This window comes from Panthera uncia, unplaced genomic scaffold, assembly GCF_023721935.1.
Source record: "Panthera uncia isolate 11264 unplaced genomic scaffold, Puncia_PCG_1.0 HiC_scaffold_381, whole genome shotgun sequence".
Lineage (NCBI taxonomy): Eukaryota > Metazoa > Chordata > Mammalia > Carnivora > Felidae > Panthera > Panthera uncia.
In genome coordinates, this window is record NW_026059519.1 from 15,041 (window position 1) to 35,706 (window position 20,666).

The 20,666-nt window shown below is 45.1% G+C and overlaps 1 protein-coding gene across 4 annotated transcripts in view; it reads left to right on the forward strand.

Moving 5' to 3' along the window:
* Positions 1-20,666, forward strand: part of LOC125918021 (prospero homeobox protein 1) — a 50,355-nt gene that overhangs the window by 14,984 nt on the left and 14,705 nt on the right. For 3 of the 4 annotated variants that reach the window (XM_049624079.1, XM_049624081.1, XM_049624080.1), the window contains 2 exons: positions 2,238-2,345; positions 8,721-8,915. In XM_049624079.1, coding sequence (XP_049480036.1) covers positions 2,238-2,345; positions 8,721-8,915 — 303 coding nt within the window. Of the gene's footprint in view, positions 1-2,237; positions 2,346-8,720; positions 8,916-9,131; positions 10,233-20,666 lie in introns of those variants that run through there. The other variant, XM_049624082.1, reaches the window with a different exon arrangement.

Genomic DNA, 20,666 nt, shown 5'->3' on the forward strand with positions numbered 1-20,666 from the left:
TATTCTGTGTTCCATTTCAACTGATCAATTCTAAGTATCACCGACAGGAAGCATTTCAAAGCAAAACGGGCTTGAGAAACCCAAATTAGAATAATTTTTTCATGAAATAAAAAGCCCCTAAGTCCTGATCAAAATAAGATGGAGAGTTTGTGTTGTTTTGTTTTTTTAAATAAAAAGAACGAATACCTCTAAGGATCATTTAAGTGTATTGGAAGTGTCAGCGAGTTTTTGGTACCTCTATCACTGAGGACCACGGCAAAACAGTCTGTTTTGTAGGACACCAAATTTTTAAAACTCTGTTACTTTTCCCGGCGAATAATTGCAGTGTGCAAGGTGGTTTTTTAATCTCACCGCCTTTAGAAAAGATTAGAACCCAGATCTGAGGCTGTTTGCTGAAGTTTGGGCTTGCCTAAAACTCTTATCATGAGGCAATAGGAGACAGCTTGCAACTATTATTTCACTTATCCATTTGGACAGATGGTCCTGAAGTGTGCTGGGTTCCTTTAGCCGTGTCTATCTGTCTAATGGAGGTGACTGGAGGGCCTTTCAGCTCTTTCCTTGGCACAAGAAGTATGTCAGTCATAAATTATCGTCTTTGTGATCATTAAGGATCTGAAACAAAAACACAAGTTCGGTTAAGCTGCTTTGGCGTACAGATATAAAATCAAAATTTCTTCCTTCAGTGTTTATTCCTGGCGAGGGGAGGGGGAAGCACAATATCTCACTTTTCTCTTTGCAAACCAAGGTGATCTTTTAAAAATTGCGTGATGTTAAAGGGGATGCTAATTGATCAAACCCTCTGCAGAATAGTTGGTTAAATGCCCTGTTATAAGTAGTCAAGAGCTTATCGGTATTAATTTGATTATGTTTCTCTACTCACCTCCTGGTTTCTCTGTCTTCCTAAGATTGGTCACGCTGTTCTTGATGGAGGTCATTTAGAAACCTTGACTTTTCCTAAATATGTGTCTTTATTTGACCTTTTTTTCACAAGGTGTGGCATTTTTGTTGGGTAGTAAAACGTGTGTGTGTGCGTGCGCACGCGCACACACACACACACACACACACACACACACACAAGTGCATGTTTTCTTTTCTTTTCTTATTTTTCCCAGACTCTCTTTTAAGAGAAAATCCTTAGAGAAGCTTCTAGGAAGGACCCTTAATTGACCTTGTGGGGGACCACATTGATTTTCTCCACGTGCATCTTCATTTCTGATAAATTATAAAGCCATTAATTTGCCGAGGAAATGGCAGGGCCAGGCTGCGGCACAGATGTGACCAGAGCCATCCCAGCTCCGAGTCTGCTGAGGAGTGCCAAGAATCTGGGGGAGAATCAGGAAGCCTGGATTGTTATGGTTAGCCTCACATTCTCTTGGGAACTGTTTTAGTTGCTGCTGTTTACAGATCTAAAAGGTAATGATGTTTCCAGATAAATAGGCCTTCTTATTTTGGGTAAGTGGCCATTTATTGATCTGCTAACCCGCATTTATTGATTTGTTAGCCCCAACCACTGTGCCACTCTCAAAGGAGTTAACTATAAATCCAGGAGAGGCAAATCGTATTTGGTTTTGGATCGTTGCTTGAACAAAAGCGACACCCCCTCCCTGCTCTCTCTGTGCCAAAACTACCCCTCCCAAGTTTTAGCTATTATTTAAAAGGAAACAATTAAAAGGGTATAATAGTAAGATAGGAAGAAAGTGAGTCAAAATGCCCCATTAGATTAGCACTAAAAGGTAAAACGTGAAGCTTGCCTAATAGTGTTCAAAATAATGCATTTTATATTTTCACGCACATTAGGGTAATAATTTGCCGTCAACTGCAGAGTGTGGGGAGAAGAGCAAACAGAACTGCGATTGCGAAGAAGGAAAAAACTTGTCACGATAAGAGTTGTGGGATGCACGTTGGGTACATTTGTCTCCTTAGCAACAAGTGAACATATACGTAGCGTAAGGACCTCCAACAGGGCAATGTTTTGCCATCCTCACCACGGAGTAGCCAAGATTCTGCAAATACATTGTGCATCCTCACCATTACCTTTGGCATTTGCTAACACACAATGGGCATTTTGAGCAAGTGCAGCAAAGTAGTGAGGGATTTCGTGGCCAGTGCCTTGTACCTTTCAGAATTCCCACAGCTCTGTGATGGGCCTCCAGATTCTTTTTTTTTTTTGGGGGGGGGATGGGGGTGGTAGGTGCGTGTGTTTAAAGAAATGTTTTCCTTAACCAAATGCATCCTACATGCAGGAAGGATTGTCACCCAATCACTTGAAAAAAGCAAAGCTCATGTTCTTTTATACCCGTTACCCCAGCTCAAATATGCTGAAGACGTACTTCTCCGATGTAAAGGTAAGGACGTTTTTCATTAGTAATTTTTCCATTTCTGTGCATGTGGTAGTGACTTGAACTCTTGGAAGTTAATGGAGATGAGTGTGAAAACAATTCACGAATACACGTGTGTTATAATTGATTTAATGCTCTTGCAATTTCGTCTAAAGCTGAACTGGGGCAAAGACGCCCTTACGACCAAAAGACTGGTATGAAGTCACATGGGTCTCCAGTGTGATCCGTGAAACTTAGCCTCTTGTCTTTATATGTCTTAGTAACTCCTCGGAAGAAATCGCAGCTAGTCCTGGATGGGTGTGCTTTAGAGAATGTTTTTTTTTTTTTCTCCTCCCCTGAGCAACAGTAAACTGTTTCTGTTTTCGTTTCTGTTGGTTTCCCCATATTTGTGCTTATGAAAGCAAACTCTAGCACGTCTTTTCCCCCCTGTCGGAAGGAGCGTACATTGAAATTCTCTATGCAGTAGCTGCTTAAAAACAAAAGTGATGATTGTCTCTTATTTACAACTTAATTTGTTGTTGATGTGGAGTACACTGAGCATAAGGAGAATGAATAAAGTGACAGATTCAGGACACATTATTCAAATGAGGATATGAAAGCTGTCGGCCTACAGCTGCAGCCTCCCTCATTCTACAGAATATGGGGACCTCCTGGTTCTGTGTGCGTGTGCGCGCGCGCGTCTGTGTCTGTGTGTGGGTTTTAAGTAATTGTTTGCAACAACTTGATGTTGTGTTAATCATCTGCAACTTTTTAAAACATAGATTGGGTTTTGATGATGATAATGGCACGCATCGTATCATTATCTGAGGGACTTGATAAACATTACATTAGCTGAGATTAGTTTATTGGGGTTGGGCGCTTTCCCCGCCCTCTGCTGCCCACCCCCCATATGTACAAGTTCTTCTTTCTGCCGCTGAGAACTCAGGAGCTGCCAGAACACGCTTGTTGTTCCTCCGCTCCCTCCGCGTAGTGTGTTCTGTGCCCGATGCCCAGTTTGCTACGTCGGCCCCCTTTGCAGGCCAACTCATTTTAGTTTCCTTCGCTGATGTTTTATTTGGCCTCCTAAGAAAAGTTCTGTTTTCCCTCCTGTTAGCTTTTGAATTGTGTATCAACTTCAGCCTTTTATCTTTCTCCTCCCCTGGCTGAGCTCCTTAAGTGGAAGGCATGTTTTCTCCCCACTCGGGGCCAGCAGACTGGGCTGGATGGGAAGGCACAGAAAGGCAGTCACTTGAATGGCTGGTTGAGGATCATTAAAGCGCAGAAAAGGCTGAGCGACACAGCAGGCCAGGGAAAGGGTCTGGACTTTGTGAGGGACCATCTGAAACAGAGACCATGGAGGGAATTTGTCAACTGGTTGAAGACCAGACAGCTTCCGGAGCCTAGTGGAACCCGGCAGACTTCTGTCACGGGGTCCTCTCAACACTAGTTCGAGGACAGGGGGACATGGAGGAGAGGGAGAAAGTGTGACTGCACACGTGTGTGTGTGTGTGTGTGTGTGTGTGTGTGTGCGTGTGCGTGTAGGTGCCCATGTTACCTCCTCCACTCCTCTTGGTGCAATGATCTGCAGTGTTGTGATATAATAATGGCAATACCTTACGCTATTTAGATAGCGCTTTGTATCACAAGGAGGCCAGAGAGCTTTACAAACTGTACACATAGGGATCCCTTGCCTACCATTGAATTGCAGCCACCTGGAGGGTGGAGCGCAGCCATTCTGAGCCAGCAATACTATCCAATAGTAGATGTAAATATTAGAAACTTCCTCACGCGCAAGCATGTGTGTATGGGGGGGGGGGGGAGGAAGGGCAAGGATGGGGGAGATTATTAATCTGTAGTAGTTAATCTGTAATCTTTATAAATACTCTGCAGTGTAAACTGACATGAAATTGTTCCCATTCCTTTAGAATACAACTAGTAATTCAGCTTTGCAAATAATCACTATGTAAACAACAATTAAATACTGGGGTGAATATTTTATTTAAAAAAGCACTAATATTCACATTATAGATTCTATCCATACTCCATCCATACTGGGAGAGAAGGCTGTTAAAGTATACTTGAGTCTAGTTAATTCCCAATTATCCACTCTAATGGAGGGGAAACAGTAGGGCATATAATGCATAGCAGAAAATCACCAAAGGTCACTTCTCTTTTATTTTTGGAATGAATTATACATTTTTAACTTTGCTAATTGTGTTTTTTCTTTGGCTAGTAATAAATGAATTTGTATTCCCCGGGCTTATGCTGATGATATTGGAAAGGCATGCATAGAAAGTGAAGGATACTCTAGGCATGGTGTTCCAGAAACTTTGTAGAAAACAATGGCAGAGCATTCTTGGATTTTTTAATATTAAGGAAAATCCAGAATTTGATTTGATGTCATATTATATTATTATGTTATGTTAGGTGTATGTGTATCTATATATACACACATACCTATTTCTAGATATAGACACATAAAGGTGGATTCTTATTTGCAAGACTGAAATAACCAGATGTTTCCTCTATATATGACAAAGTTTAGATGCAAGAAAACCACTACAGAATTAAGACACCCCCTAGAAATTAGAGGAAGCACCTTAGGAGTTATCGGAAGTGACACTCGGCATCACCCATCTTGAGAAAGACACGCTCATGTGTCTGTGGACCAAGCAGTACTTGTCACAATCACACAAGCCTACACTTGATTGTGGCTGCATTCATCTACTTAGATGAAAAGTCCTAATCCTAGCAAAATGTACCTTTCCAAACCATAAAAGTCATTGCATTTCAAATGGGGATCAGGAGTTACTTCCGCAAGTGAAAAAACAAAAACACAAAAACACAGAAGAAACAACACCAGTAGAAAATATTTTGTGTCATGAGTGAAGCTCAGCCTAGGTGCCATCAAAGACACAGTTGGAAGATCGTGCTAGACCAAGTGAATCCTCTGATCAGCTCCAGAAGGTGAGCCCAGCCAGAGTGATCCACCCTCCCTTGCATTTTGCCTTAGGAAGGGATACAGTGCTTCACTCTCCACTAGCGACTTCGTTTGGGCAGGCTAGGTGAATGCTCTTAAATTGCTTTGCAAAGAGAGAGGTGGAGGAAAACCTCCTACAGTTCAGACGCTGACTTGGTGAGAGTCTTACAGGGCTGATACAGAGGAAGGATGAAGCCAAGGCTGACTTGGTCTTATTCCTCGAGTCAGAATCGAAACAGAGTTCCACGTTCTCACGGACTCCAACTTCGTTCCCTCATCATGACATTTAGCCGGACGAAAAGCCCAGCCTTTGGGAAGAGCAAAGGGGCAAATGGGAGAGACGTGCCAGAGAGCAATGGGCCCCACCATCTTCCTGTGCGCTCCCGAGTGCCGATTTTAATGTATCAACTAATAACTCTTAGACCACTAAGGACAACAGATTCGGTGCCATTTTAGCTTTGAAGAACAGACGCTCACAGCTTTTCACGCCGGCAGTGTTAAATGATGTATCTCATTCCCTCCACCCCTTGAGTCAACTGCTGCCTAGCCAGATTAAGGTGTCAGATTGATTTGTTTTATACATCTTTTGACCATGCTCATTGAATATTTAGGAAGTTTCTTCAGCCCATATTGAGGCTGAGATGTCCCGTGGGAAGCATTAATCAAAGTCACAGAGACTCACACACTGTGGAAACACAGCCTCTTTATTGTAGCGATTAGTTTTTGCAGTAACACATTAACACACGACAGAGGTCTCCTTTATAGAACAATTGATCCTTTTCTTGTAAGCCACTACGGAACGGGGGGGAAATTAACTCTTTAAAGTTTAACACTTTTTCTCCCCCAACGTGAGTATCTGGAAAAGAGGGGGCCTGCCTTTGCTTTTCGCCAGCGACTAAAACAGAGCGAATTTCAGTTCACTTCTAGTGGAGGGAAGCCCTGTTCTTCAAGCTGTTGTGATGGTCATTTCACTTGTCTTATGTCGGGGGAGTCTGTTGTTTTTGCCCATTCTTTCTCTCTGGTATTTCCATTCTCTAACAATAAGCTTTAAATCTCCCTTTATGTCCCATTCCTAAATAATGGCAAGTGCACTTACTTTTTTGTCCTCCCCCATTAGGTCATTCATGACCATTCTAGAAAAAAAACACCCTTCTATTTTTTTCCTCTACAGTACTCTTGTCCATAGGAGACAATGTCTTGTAACAATGCAGAAGCCTAATCTCCATGTCAAAGCAATTTTCATTCCCCAGTGCACAGCCTGCTATCATTTTGTAATGTTTTGTTTCTTATTCTAAAAGAATTAAAAAGGAACAGTAAGCCGTCACGGGGGCCTGTAGTCCTTATCTCAGTGTCTGGAAATTTGGACAGTGTATTTTACTGCTGAGATAAAATGGAAAGAACTCCAAGTTCAGCAAATCGTAATGGGTTTAAGTTCTATTGAAATCGGCAACCAGAAGATCAGATAAGGGGGGTCCTTCAGTTGTCTTTTTAATCGGGTTCCCCGCAAGGCTGAATAGAGACAGAGCAGACACACAGAGTGAAAATATAATTCTTGGATAGGTTAAGTACATGTTTGAACTCTTGCAAGCAGAAGCGATTTGCTGATGACTTAATCATTTTCTGGTCAATTATCTGTAAGGGCCCTTGCAACTCCATGGCAATTATGATGCAAGTTGGCCTTTTGGGAGAAACACCAGTCTCCCTGCTTCTGTTTCCTTGTTACGTCCATTCTCTGCCATAAATTTTCATTCATTTATTATCTTTGCTAGTATAGGAACAACTTTCTGTGTAGTAATTACAGCCCCAATACACACTTTCGCTGTCATCCTGTTGGAGTCTGGATGTTCTCATGGCCAGTGTTTGATAAGTGGTCTTTGTTGATTTTTGATGAATGTACATCTTTTTCTGGGGGCCCCGGGAAGGGAATGCCTGTAATGACAAAAGGCAGGGGGTTGTCTGTCAGCCCGCCTGATATAAAGCTATGGATTTATTGGTTTTGACTTGGCAAGTTGAGACGCATCTGTCCTTTACGTGAACAGAGGTTCGTCAATAAGAATGGTATCATTTGCAGTGAATCCAGGAAGACATCTTCATTTAAAAGGTCATCAGGGAACCTTGGTAAACAAAGTTTTAAAGCCTAATCATGTTATGGTAACTTGGCATTTTAAAAAAAATGCAATATAGTTTCTGCCTATGCCATCTGCGTACTGCGTCTTAACCACACCTTCCAAATGGCATAGACGCCAATGGAAAGGGGCGTGGGTCTTATCTGATGCTGGCCATGGGAAGTGTGCAAGCAGGCATGGCGGTCTGACCAGACAGGACCGGACGTGAGTGCCGTGTGCAAACATAAAGTGGAATCAGAGCTGGATGGCCATGGGGATCACCCATTTGCCAAAAAATAAGCAAATGCCAGCTTCCTCCCCTTTTGCACGAAAGCTGTTTTCCAGCATTGTACGGGGCTGTCATGTGATGACACAAATTCTCATTAAAAAAAGAAATCATGCTGGTGGTGAAGTCACGTGGCTCACCATCTCTGGTACAGGTTTCCCCCGCTATCCAAAAGTAGAGCGTTCCTATAGAAACTTTTCATAAGCCGAAATGGCATAAAGCAAAGAAGCAATTACCATTAATTTATATGGGGGAAATGTTGAGCATTCCCAGACCCAAAAAATAACCTCTCTTAGACTTTTCTGATACCCTAGGACACATCTCGATAACAGATGCACAAAATAAATCAAATAAAGCACAGATGCTCACAGACACAGTTCAAAGCTATGGCGGCTTGATGCTGAGATGCTGAGCCTCGTTCCTGGGGAAGGAGCTTGGTGGAGCCACTCTTGCTGCTGGGGGTGCGTGCTGCCTCCCTAATGGCTCGCTGCAAAACCAATGCTGAATGCTATTTTCCCTTCTCGCTTTCTTTCTGAGAAGCAAAAATCCTCTTTGGATTTCTTTCTGTTAATGAAACCAGGCACTAATGTAGGCCTTTTCGTAAAAGCAAAATGGCGGAACGTGAACTTTTGAAAAGCAGGGGAGGCTGTACTAGAAAGTAACAACTCTTCCCAGCGTTTTGTGGTTTGAATGAATTTCCATAAGAAGTACACACATACAGTTTGTTCCACTGAAAGCTGAAGAACAATGTTTAAAACAAGATCTTCAGCTTACAGAAAATCAGGTTTAGAATGCGAGTTTTCCATTTGAAATGTGGAGGATTGGGGAGTGGTTTCCATTGTTGACGGGTTTTATGATATGTTATGAACGTATTACTGCTTTCACCCCTCTTGCCACCATTTTGGTGAAATCAAAAACACACCCATCCAAGCAGGAAGGAGAGGAGATCTTTAAAAATACTTCAGACTGCTTAAAGAATAAATGAAGAAAATGGTGATGTTCTTACCCTTTTCAACATTTAAATTTGACAGTTCAACAGATGCATTACCTCTCAGCTCATCAAGTGGTTTAGCAATTTCCGTGAGTTTTACTACATTCAGATGGAGAAGTACGCGCGTCAAGCCATCAACGATGGAGTCACCAGTACTGAAGAGCTGTCTATAACCAGAGACTGTGAGCTGTACAGGGCTCTGAACATGCACTACAATAAAGCAAATGACTTTGAGGTAGGAACTCATCTTTATCGTTTGGTCATTTCCCTTTTCTTTCTTTAAGAAATGTATTTTCTTTAGCAGTGTCCCCAAATCGGCGTCAGCCTCGTTATCTCCTAAGAGCATGCCCCACTGGGGTAAGAGGTAAAGCAGCAGTGAGGAGCCCCCTGTGTGGTTCCCATCCGGGTCCTGGGGAGCTGACCCACCTCTGCTTCCTTTCCCATTCCCCAGCTCGGCTGCTTGCATGAAGACCCATTGGCCACAGAAAGAGGGAACTGGAGAATTCAAAGAAAACTGCAGCAAGGAACCCACCCACACAGTGATTCCCTTTCCAGAGAAGAGGTCCCCACTCTGATAGGCGTTTTTTGCTATTTAGGTTTTGGCATGTCGCTTGGGCTGACATACGCTGTGTGCTAGGATAGCTGCAAAAGTTGTTTTCTAAAAAAAATCGGGAAAGGTTGATGGGGGAGTGATTCTGTGGTTTCTACTTTAATCAGCATGTATTGCCTTTATGGAAGAAATGGAACGAGAATTTACTAAGTCCGTATTATGAGAGCCATCAACATCTTTCGTTTTTGTTTTTGTTTCGTTTTTGTTCTTTTCGGGAGAGAACCTAGTGTGTTTATTTCGCGTGTGCGTGGCTTCGCAACCAAGCTGCCCGTCGCTCATGCCCTCTTGACACACACACGCACACACACGCACGCACGCACACACATCTACGACATGCATATTCTAGATACACGCAAAGCAGTATAGACGAGTCCCAGAAAGCAATAGCTATGCAACAGTGAAAGATGTGTGGCTATGAGTAAGGCGTTTCTTTACTGGCTAATGTGGTGCCTCAGCAAACATTTTTCATTGCAACATGATGACTCTCCATGAGACAACACTAGCGAATCTCCCAGTCCTCACAAAGGCATTTTGCTGAGCCCTGCTGGCTCAGGCAACAATAGTTAGAGGTGGGAATGTGGCAAGGGTTCTGCAGGCTGAACCCCCGATGGTGAGTGTAGACAGGCCGTGGCCTGATAAAGTCGGTCCCTTTCTTGTTGTTATCTTGAGGACAAGAATCTTTTTTCCTCCCACATCTGCTCCTGCCGGAACCTTATGTTAATAGTCTTGCTTTCCTCACATAGATAGGCACCCAGAAACACCCAGAAGTTTGCAGCTTCAGGGGAAGAGAAGGGCATCTTGGTCTAGACTTGCCAACGAAAGGATCCGCCCCTTCCTGCCCCCCTGTCTGCCCATTCCCTTGGGGGGGCCCTTCCCACACAGGTTTTAGCAGCGCAGATCATTGATGGTGGCTTACCAGGCACCGAAGGTGGAAGCTTAGCCGTGGGGAGGTCACAGTTTTCCCTTGGAAGTTTGAACCATTATACTGGAAGCCACCAATTTACCTTTGTCGTCCTAGACTACAATGTTCTTCTTGCCAAATGTGTTATGAGCAAGGTTTTTCTCGGGCTGAACACATGAAAAGTGGGGATCCTCCTTGTTTTGCTTCACCATTTTAAAGTCTCTGTATTTAAAGTGTGTTGAAAGAGAGCTCTGGTTGACTAACCTGATGGGACACCCTAGCAGAATTTCTTTTAAAGCTGAAGAGGAGGACTGTGGCTAAATAGTTTAAAGAAACCTTATTCAGAGTTCCGTTTCTTTTTCTGCCCCTTTCTGGTAAGTCTGTTGCTCTAAACTTGACCCAAGGAGAATTCGGCTATGCACTAGTGAACTCTTTACGGCTGATTACGGCAAATATTTGTTTGGCAGTGTGCGTCAGGCTTCATAAAAGAATTGCCCAAGGTTCGTGCGCTGAGTGCTGCATTTTTGCTGTGTAATATCCTCGAGAGGACAAATCCTTACAGGGCACATTAGGATTTTTAGGGTTTTTTGAACCTTACCTGGTTGGAATTTAATCCCCTGCTCACAGCACAAGGGCCAGAATGACACAAACAGGGGCGGCTGGCATCAGGAGGTACCCAACGAGCTGCCCCATTTAGCATCATCTAAATCCTCCTTTAATATGATTAACATCTGATATTTCTCTCTTTGTGAATCAGATCCACTTCCAGCCCGGCCACCTCTCCTTTATCTGCAGTGTCTATTTTAAGACTGCTTCAGTGCAAGGAGTATGGGGCCCGGGGAGCAGTTCTGTCACTTCTCATGTGACTCCAGACAAGTTCTTGGTCTATTCTGGGTCTTTTCCTTCTTCAGTAAAAACTAGGATCTTTCCGGAAATGTGGTAAGAAGAAACGCAGGAGCATGGATTCTGCCCTGCCCCCTCCCCTCACACGTATGCCCATAGGCCTACCCACCACCACATACGATCACTAAATAGCTTTTAATTTAGCTTCCCAGCTTGGCGCGCTTACTAACTAGAGCTTCAGATAAGACAACCCCTTCTTTTCTGTGCACGGAGGTCAGGGCTTAAGCGAGATGCTTAAAAAGCCACTGGTCTTATCAGTGCAGCTTTACCACTGTGGGCCGTGGCCACGAGCCACAAGCAGACCCAGCACCCCATGCTGAATATCTCAACCCATACTGTGTGCACTGCTTGACTTTTGTATTTAAGTTTCTCCTCTTAAGATCAACCAGAGTGAATTTGTACTCTAAGAGGAGCAAATGAAGAAGATGGCCAAGTAGAGAACTGGATGCCTTGTTTCTTTTCTAATTTTCTTTCTTTCTTTCTTTCTTTCTTTCTTTCTTTCTTTTTTTTTTTTTTTGAGAGAGAGAGAGAGAGAGAGAGAGGGAGGGAGCATGAGCGGGGAGGGGCAGAGAGAGGGAGAAAGAGAGAGAATTCCAAGCAGGCTCCATCCTGATGTGGGGCTCGAACTCAGGAACCGCAAGACCATGACCTGAGCTGAAATCAAGAGTCAGATGCTCAATCACCGAGCTACCCAGGCACCCCCATTTTCTAATTTTTAAACGGAGATGAAGCATGATAGAGGGACTTTGAAGTTTTGTCTACATTTAAAGGAATATTTTAACCCAACCGAGTATTAGCCGGTCAAGTACTAAAACAGCTTATTGATTGCATTTTTAGATCTCTCAATCAGAGGTTTGTTAACAATAACAAAATAGCTAATGTTTATTGATGACGCCCTGAGCATCCTTCCAAATGTCTTACCAATATTAACTGATTTAACGTGAGCAGGAATAATGATAGAGATATTAATAGGAGAAAAAGTTTAGTGTGCCTAACGCTCTATACTGTTTATAAAGTAATTCTAAACTAGTGGGAACCGGTAGAGGCAGGGAGAGAGCGGGGTGAGGGAGAAGGAGGCTGATGCCTTCCCTCCTTCGCTGGGACTTTCTCCTTCCTTCTTTCTCTTCTGCTGCTTGTCTTTTTTCAGCTCTCTGCTCCGGCTGTGTCATAAGCTGGCTGGTGCCACCCCTGTGACTGCTAGGCACCCTCCCCCTCCCGCCCCTGCTGCTCCTGGCTCTCAAGGCCAGAGTGGTTGCTGACCCCTGGCCTACAGGAAAATGAAGCAGATGGGGAAGGTTTATCACTCGCAAGGAGGGAGGAGTGGCTTGAATCTCTCTCCTCCTCTAGACCCTGCGTTTCCTGGCCTTTATGAGTCAGGGCCTTCTAAGTGACAGGAGAGCTTGCTCTGCCTTTTGTATCAGTTTACACAATGGCCAAGATTCTTGGCACAGCGCTCAGGCTCAGTGTGGTGAGAGCTTGAGAAGACCCAGGGGAAGCGGGAGAAGGCACTGCAGGGGGAGGGGCACCAACGCCGTGGTCGGTAGGCTTGCACGAAGGAAGGAAAGAAAGTTGGCCACCTCACACGGGGCGGGGCACCTCGCTGCTGAAGGTGAGTTTGCGAAGGTGTGCAGGAGAGGGGGGTTTAATTACAGGCTGCTTGTTTCACTCCTACTTCTCACGTTTAATGAGATTGGCAACAATAAATTTGTCTTTCCAGGTGTTATGGGATGTATTTCCATGCTCCATTCACACTTTGCTTTGAAGAGGTTCCAACATTTTTTTTTTTTTATGGGGAGGGATAGGAGGGTTGGGATTCCTTCCCAGTTTTTAAATCGTGCTGATACTTCTGACTTGAGGGGCATACGAGTTGGATTTTATCACTCTTTTGTTGCCCTCCCCACCGTGGCAGAAAGGAAGGTAGTGATGGCTGTCAGTCTCCAAGGCTGCACTGAGCGCTGTCTGTCCTTCTCCAGTACCAGAGGGGTAGCTCTTCCCCCTCAGCGGGCAGCCAGCATCCTTCACGGGCCTCCTGGTGGTAGCCACTGGTCTGTGGGCAGGGTGCACGCGCCTGCGACACTGACTGGCCTCCATTGCCTTCACTGAAGACCCAGGTTTGGGGATGGAAGGCCTAGAAATAAACAGAACGGGGAGCCTGATTCGCTGATTAGCGGGCTTGTACGTACCGTATCCCAAGACGCTGATGTCCCATCCCAAGACACTGATGTCTATGTCGATGCTCCATCATAGACCCTGTGCTTCGACTTCTTTCTGGGTGTCCCATGACAGGCAAGAAGGGTGCTTCCGCAGACCCAACTTGTGGGTTGCCTCCCCTTCCCCTTTGAAAGAGAAAATTAAGAAGCCGCACCCCTCGCCTCCACCCCTACCCCCAGGCACACACACTCGGAAATACACGTGCTGAATACACCGTCCCCACCCTGCCTGCCCGGTGCCCAACCCTCCCGCCGCCCGCACCGCGCACATTGAGGAAGATTTAATGTGTTTGGAAATCTCTCGTTCACGTCGTCATCTCTTTAAAGAAAAATGAGGACAGGTGGATTTAGGAAGCGCTTCCCTCCGCTCCAAATAGATACTTAAATATGAGTGATCGCTTGGAAAACTGGCACATGAGTGAAAACCTTTTACTGCGTTGCAGTCTTTTGGCCCCAGAGCCGCCGAGCCGTTTGAATGATCACATGACACACGCCCTTGGTGGGTGGTGAGGAGGGAGAGACTCTTAGCACTTCTTCCCCTGCCAGTCCCGCCACTGACAAGCCAAATTGATCTGTTAAGAGACTAAATGAATGTTCTCTAAATATACGTACACACACGGCTGTCTGGGAGCATATTCCTGTGCGAAGTGATGGCCTGAAGGGTGAAGGAGAGAGTGGTAAAGACGCCCAGCTTCAAGGTGGGCTTGAAGGGTTGGGGGGTAGGGCAGAGGCGGAATTGTGTGCGGACCAGAGCTTCAGTTTTGCACCGTATGTCCTTTCGGGATTCAAGGTGTTGATCAGTATAATGAAGCGGGCCCATTGATTTATCATCTGTTTGGTAATGTCATTGCATTTTTAGCTCCCTGTGTCTTTTTTGTCATTGGGTTACATTCAAGCCCAGTAAGATCAGCTTTAAAACCTCCTTACTCAACAGCTTTATTAGTTATAGCATTCCATGACCTTTCTCAACATTCTTAAAGAAAAAGATACAGTGTAACGTCGCTTTACTTTGCTTATTGTCCTTTGTTGGGGTGAACAAAGCATTTTCTACAGTGGCGATAGCACATAATTATACAGCTTTCAATGGCAGTGTCTTGGCACATATCAAAGTTCAGAGGAGCCTTTAGAAAAAAAAAATGTTTTGTGGCAGCCTAGGGAGGGTCTCATCTTTCCTTCAGAAAATAGTTCAAGGCTCTTCTGTCAAGCTTCCCTACTTAGAACTTTTTCTCCTCCTGCTTCATAAAGTTTAAAGCGGATTCAGTGGAGTTCTATGATCTATTTCCTTTGAAAGATTGTTCCTCAGCACAGAGAGGCCTTTTGACTTCAAGAGTTCACAGATTCATGTCTTTAGGTATCATATGTCTGACCTTACCAGTTACTCCATTTAATGTCGGAGAAAAAGCCTCAACCCTTTGTGTTTGTCTGTTTTGCCTCTGTGAAATGATTTGGTGAAAAGACCATCCTTTTTAACACACCACTGAGAGGCCGTTTCTGCTGCAACATACCCTGTGGCTTTTCTCTCTTTAAAAAAAAAAAAAAATTGTCCTTGTGTTTTGTGTATGGATGAGTTCACAGTGAGAATAGAATTATACAAGGGCAGACGCACACACAAAAAAAAATCTTTTGCTTTCCTCCCTCCCCGCCACCCCCCCCCATGATCTATTGGCTCTCTTGGTGGCTGTACCCCAACAGGAGAAGCCATTTAGCAAATACAGAGGTGGCAGGCGCGTTACGGAGATGGCAGTGCGTTTTCCCTTGCTTCGACCTACCCCTAAGGCCTTCATAATTAATTGTCCTTCAGAGATGAGGGAAGTTCAGAGACAGTGTGTGGAGGGATGGCTATTGTCTGACATTCACTCCTCCTTGCCTCTGCTCTTTTTCTTCGTCCCACAAAGGGTTATCAATAGGAGAAAAGAAGCAAGTTCTCTGCAGAGAGCAAGCGGCCGGTCGTGGTCGGATCTTTCGGTGGGATGTTAGCATTGTGTTGGGCCCATCCTGAATGAAACGTCTGAAGAAGTTCTAACAGCCTTTTGGAAATGAGCCTGTTTATTTCGTCGAGATTAAACAGACTCATTGAGCAGCCCAAAGCGCGTTCGAAAGTTGGTGATCCCTTTTCACACGGCAGAGAGTGTTTTAAATCAAATTTCCTCATCTTCCTCCCACTGCCCAGATTTTATTTCACTGTAATTGTTTGGTTCTCTTTGCAGCCGTAGGGCAGAAAATGTAGTGCTCGTTCGCTCATCCCTCTTAAGTCTCTCCGTGTAAATTTGCCAGCATCAGGTATTTTTGCAAACATTCTTTTCGGGGAAGCGTAGGACTTTGGTTCTTGAAAGTAGATAATTCTGGTTCAAAACTATTGTATCACCTTCAGTGACTGCCTTACGCCAGTCTTGGGTGCTCTTTGGTAACGTGCCATAAAACAAGCACAGTCTGTGTGCCCCTGCGCCCCCACCCCCGCCAATGCCTGCTTTTGGCTGAGACACAAAATAAAGATGCAACATGGAAACAGCCATCTGAGAAGTAAAGGCAAAGGAGGGCCATTAATGATTATTATACCTCTGTTCCTGCTAAATAGGGTGAAGCCAAGAAAAACAAATATAATTGTTCTTCCAAAGAGAGGTTGAATTGGCACATTAGAAAGCTTTCAGATCACCTCACGGTAGTGTTCACAGTGATGTCGAGGCTGAAGGGAACCATCTCGAAAGGAAATCTCTGTGTCTCGCAGAGCGGTTTGTCCTGGAGGAAGGGACCCGTAAGGATATCTGCCCCCGTGGCTCCTTGAACAACTTTCAGCACGGACCTTTGGGTATTTAAAGAGAACCTGTGTATGGAAGTTGACACAACTAATATAGTCATACCAAAAAGGGGGTCATAAAAAATTAAAGTTATTCTTATGAATCTTTCATCAGAGGCAGTGAAAAGGGACACGAGTGTCGTCTAAGTCCTTTGTGCTGCGAGCTCTTCTTCCGGGCTCTGGGCTATTGTTCAAGCAGCTCCTCAAACAGACTTTCACTTTCAAACTGACAAAAGTCACTTAAAAGCTAGACAGCTGTACTAACACACCCACCTTAGCGAGCGGGAGCCACAGGCAGGTGCCGGGCCCTCTGAAGAGACCTCATTTCAAATGGGCGGGGGCCGCTTCCTCCTGCCTGCGAGGTGCTCTCGCGCTCACGCCGAGGGGGACCCTCCGCTGCGGGTTTGTGTCCCCCACCTCAGGCTCCCCCGCGTTTCTCTTGCCTTTTCTTGACAGCATAAAAACATGGCCGTCCGTGATAATACCGTACCTCAGGTGGTATGGCCAGGGTCAGGTTCTCGAAAGTGAGAGCACAGAACTTGGCACAAGACAGAGGGAGTTGGCCTCAGAACTCTCTCCTTCCGTTCCCCCCCCTCCTTCTGCTTCCCTTTATTCAGCCCTTTTCCACCAGTCTAACACTCTCTTCAGCTTTTCAGCTGTCTGCTGCCCCGTCAGGAGTAACTTGGGTTGCACGGGAAACACCCACCAATGGTGGGGCCGAGCCCGACCTCAGGATTTGAGAGACAGCTAGAGACGGAGAGGTGGGTAACTGCTTGCGTCCCCGGCCTCAGGGCAGCAGCCGCCGTGGGCCATGGCGCGTCCTCCCTGTGTGTGTATTACAGGCCCCCCCCCTCCCCTGTCACCTTGTGTACAGTCTGGTCTGTGACACTGATGGTGATTATGTCCTTATTTTGCTCTGGGGGCCCCGGCACATGTGCAGAGCCCCAGCACATCTTCTTTGTCGTGCTGGCAAGCGTCCCACACCACAAATGCTTCATTAGCCCTGCTGCTGGCCTCCTTGCCAGACGCGAGTGCCCAAATCCAGGCTTCTTTCTGCTCCGTTCTTTTGTGTAGCTGATGATCATGTATTCATCTTCCCGGTTCTTCCCCGTTTTCCTCGACTTCTGAACTCCAGATGTCCCAGCTTTCTTGCCCAAATCACTCTGCAGGCTACAACGAGAAACGGGGTGACTCTACCCCTTAACCCGTCCCCGCCCCTTGCCACCTTCCTACTTTTCCGTTCCCCAAGTGAACAGTGACTTGGAATGGCTCCCCAACGTGAGGACTCACATTTTCAAACTTGGAATTTGAATAGATGCCCAGGGACAGCCCCCACTTTGTGACGGTAGGTAGATAGGGTTGGGGTTAGGAGTTATTAGATATTGCTTATTGGACGAATGCCTTTCTCCTCCATCCCCACCCCTTTCCTCCCCTTGGTTCCTTCATTTGCCACATTTTATCAATTTTCAGAAAGCAGTCTAAAACGTGAGTACAGAAAAGGTTCTTCATGCTTCGCTGTGCATGTTACAGTTGTCTGAAGGTTCCCTTTCTCTGAATGGAATCTTCATCCCCTTTCTACCCCCTACCGAAGTCCCCTGCCTCCTTCCGTGGCCCTAACCTCCCCAGCCCCCAACAATGACCTATTATTAGATATTTAAAGTGATTAACACTTGGCTCTTTGGGAAAGGAGCTAAAGCTTTTCTCTTAAGTTTTATTCTGTATGTTTCACAGAACCATGGCATTTGTTCAGGTGTGCGGGTTTTTCTATTAACTGCGGGAAATTTCAGAGTTCAATACCTTGGGCTGTGATAGGTGCTACATAATCGGGACGTTTAATTTCCCCTTAAGTTTGAATTCATTGGTCTGTGTTAGCATGCAATGAGTAGCTTCCCCAGGGAAGAGTTTCACCAGTTTTTATCCCCCCAACCACTGCAACAGAAGATGTTTTAATGTCTCTATCTTTGAGCAAAACATAGATTTTTTTGTTTGTTTTCAGGATTAAGTTCATATTTTTATGTGTATCACAGACACTAGGACAAAGACATTGGTGAGGAATAAAGAAAACTCCCTCCAAGGAATGAGTTGTCATATTGTACCAGGTCCGAAATCTTTCCAGTCACGGAGCCCCGTTCGGAATTTTAGGAATAACCTGTCTGGCAAAGGGAAGGGAAGAGAGGTGGTCGCATCAGGAGGCCACCCAGCCCCAGGCAGGAAGCCTGTGAGGAGGGGCTGGTACCTGTCATTGATGGAATCGTTTTCAAAAGACTCAGGATGTCCCTAGAACATTCCCAACCTTCCATTATTACCTCATTATGGTTTTATCACCCATAGGTTTATTTAAGCCTTTTTCAAACCTAACTGCATTCTCAGAGTATACCACTCCTCAAGATGATAATTCTCTAAATTTATTACCTGCTGTGAAAATTGTATCTTCTTTTTATGGCTCTGAAAGTCATTTTCCTGGAACTCCAAAGGGATAGCCCTTGTTACAATATCCTGGGATTTGTGAACAGAACTGTAGCCATATTCTCCGTTTCCTTTCTGATTTTATAGACTTTGATCATTCCTCCCTCTTAATCTTCATCTGTCCAGATTAAGGGGCTCTAATCCTTTTTAAAAGTCTAATCTCATACAGTCCATGGGCCACCCCTGATCATTTTAGCTGCCCTTCTGTAATGCGCTTCTGGCATGACTGTGTCTTCGTGAGGGACAGTGCAGTTACCGGCCAAGGGGACAGAATTCCAGCTGTGGGCCACCACGCCACGCTTTGGTGATGATAACTCTCTCACACACACCCAATGCGATTTGCTTTGATTGTCCCAAAAGTTTATCCTTGGAAGCTGGATTTCTTGAGTAGCTTCTCAGTTAGCACTTTTTGGTTAAAATGATCCCATGAGACCAATTTATGAGACGCTTGGCAAGAATTCTGCCAGATCTTAATGTGTCCACGGGACATATCCAGCCAGATGAAAAATGGGCAGATCCGCCCTACTGTCTGGATGTTTTCAGTGTTTTTGTTGATAAAGTATCAGAGTGTTTGATATCGGGAAGATATGGCCTTAGTCTTGGGTTTGAGCCTATAACAATGATAACTACAGCAAGAAAGCTCTGGTCTCTAAATTATTCTCAGGCAGGAAACAAAATGTTCACTTACAAGTAGGTGTTTTTTTTATATAAATAAAAGCATCACCTTGAAATCTGAAAAAGGAAATCCTTTGGGGAGTCTTTGCCATGTCCGTGGTCCTGAACTGATTATAATAGAGCAGAGCCTCACGAACAGCCTGCATCCTGGAACCGGTTCCTGGGATCAAAACCCAGCTCTGCCACTTTCTAGCATTGAAACCTTGGCAAATGTCTTACCCGCTTTCTGTGCCTCAGTCTCCTCATCTATAAAATGGGGGAAATGATAGCAAGTATCTCACCGAGTGGTCTTGAGAATTAAATGAATACGCACGAATATATTAGCCCAAAGTAAGTGCGTATAAGCATTTGCTTTTATTAATTCCCAGAGCCAAGTAAAAGTTACCTTGTTGCCGTTATCAGTAGCTCAACGGTTGCGCCATTTCCCGCTGACCCTAAATAGGCAAACAAACAAATGAGCGGAAGAGGGAGTTCTCATCAGAATTGGGACAAAGAGTCAATGCAAAACTGGTTTTAAAAAGAGAAAGTGATTCTTCCTGCCCCAAGTGTGGCTGTAAAGGTGACACCAGCCTGGCACAGCTCCAGGATTCTGGAGTCATGGGTTCTAGATGAGAAGAGCAGCGATGGGGTGATGGGGTCTGGGGGAGGGAACCCTGGATCGGAGGGTCTAGTTCTGGCAACACCTGTCTATTTTGGGCTCTACTCTGCTCACCTGTAAAGTGATACGATTAAACACGGAGCTTTGTTCTCTCTCTGAAGTTCTGTGATTCTAGAATAAAGACATTCTGCATTCTCTAAATAAATCCTGGGCATGATGCAAAGCTTTAAGCAGTGATTGCGGAGCCCCTAGGAATCCAGATGGTGTCCATGTGGGGCCACTTCCCCCCGTGTGGCTCTGCTGTGGCTTAATTATCTCAGCGAACATCTCTAGGGTGCCCATTTCAGTGTTCTCCCAAGGCCCTCTTCGCAGATCTAAATCTCAGCGGTGCCCTTGGAGACGTGGCAGCTCCCTCGCTGAGATTATAGGGACTAATTTTTTAAATTCATAAACATTTGTTGACTGAGTTGGCACTAGTCGTGAGACTTGCTGCTCACTTTATTCGTTGTGTCGGCTAGGGCAGCCAAGCAATGAGGACATTCGTCCTTGAGGCCCTCGTGCAAGTGGGTTTTCTGGGAGATGGTATAGAACAGGACAACTAAGGGATTGTCTGTGTACCTGTTCCCGTACGTCTTCCTGTATGCCCGACATCGACCCAGACCGCTGGCACTTGTGATATGCATCAACCTCTGTTTAATCTACAACCCCTCCCCTCAGACAACTACCTTCCTTCCTAGGCTCGGCTGGTAATTTTTGCAAAGGCACTACCACCTTTTCTTTTAGGGACGCCCAACATGGTGACAGTCTCCATCAGGAAAGTCTTTTCCAC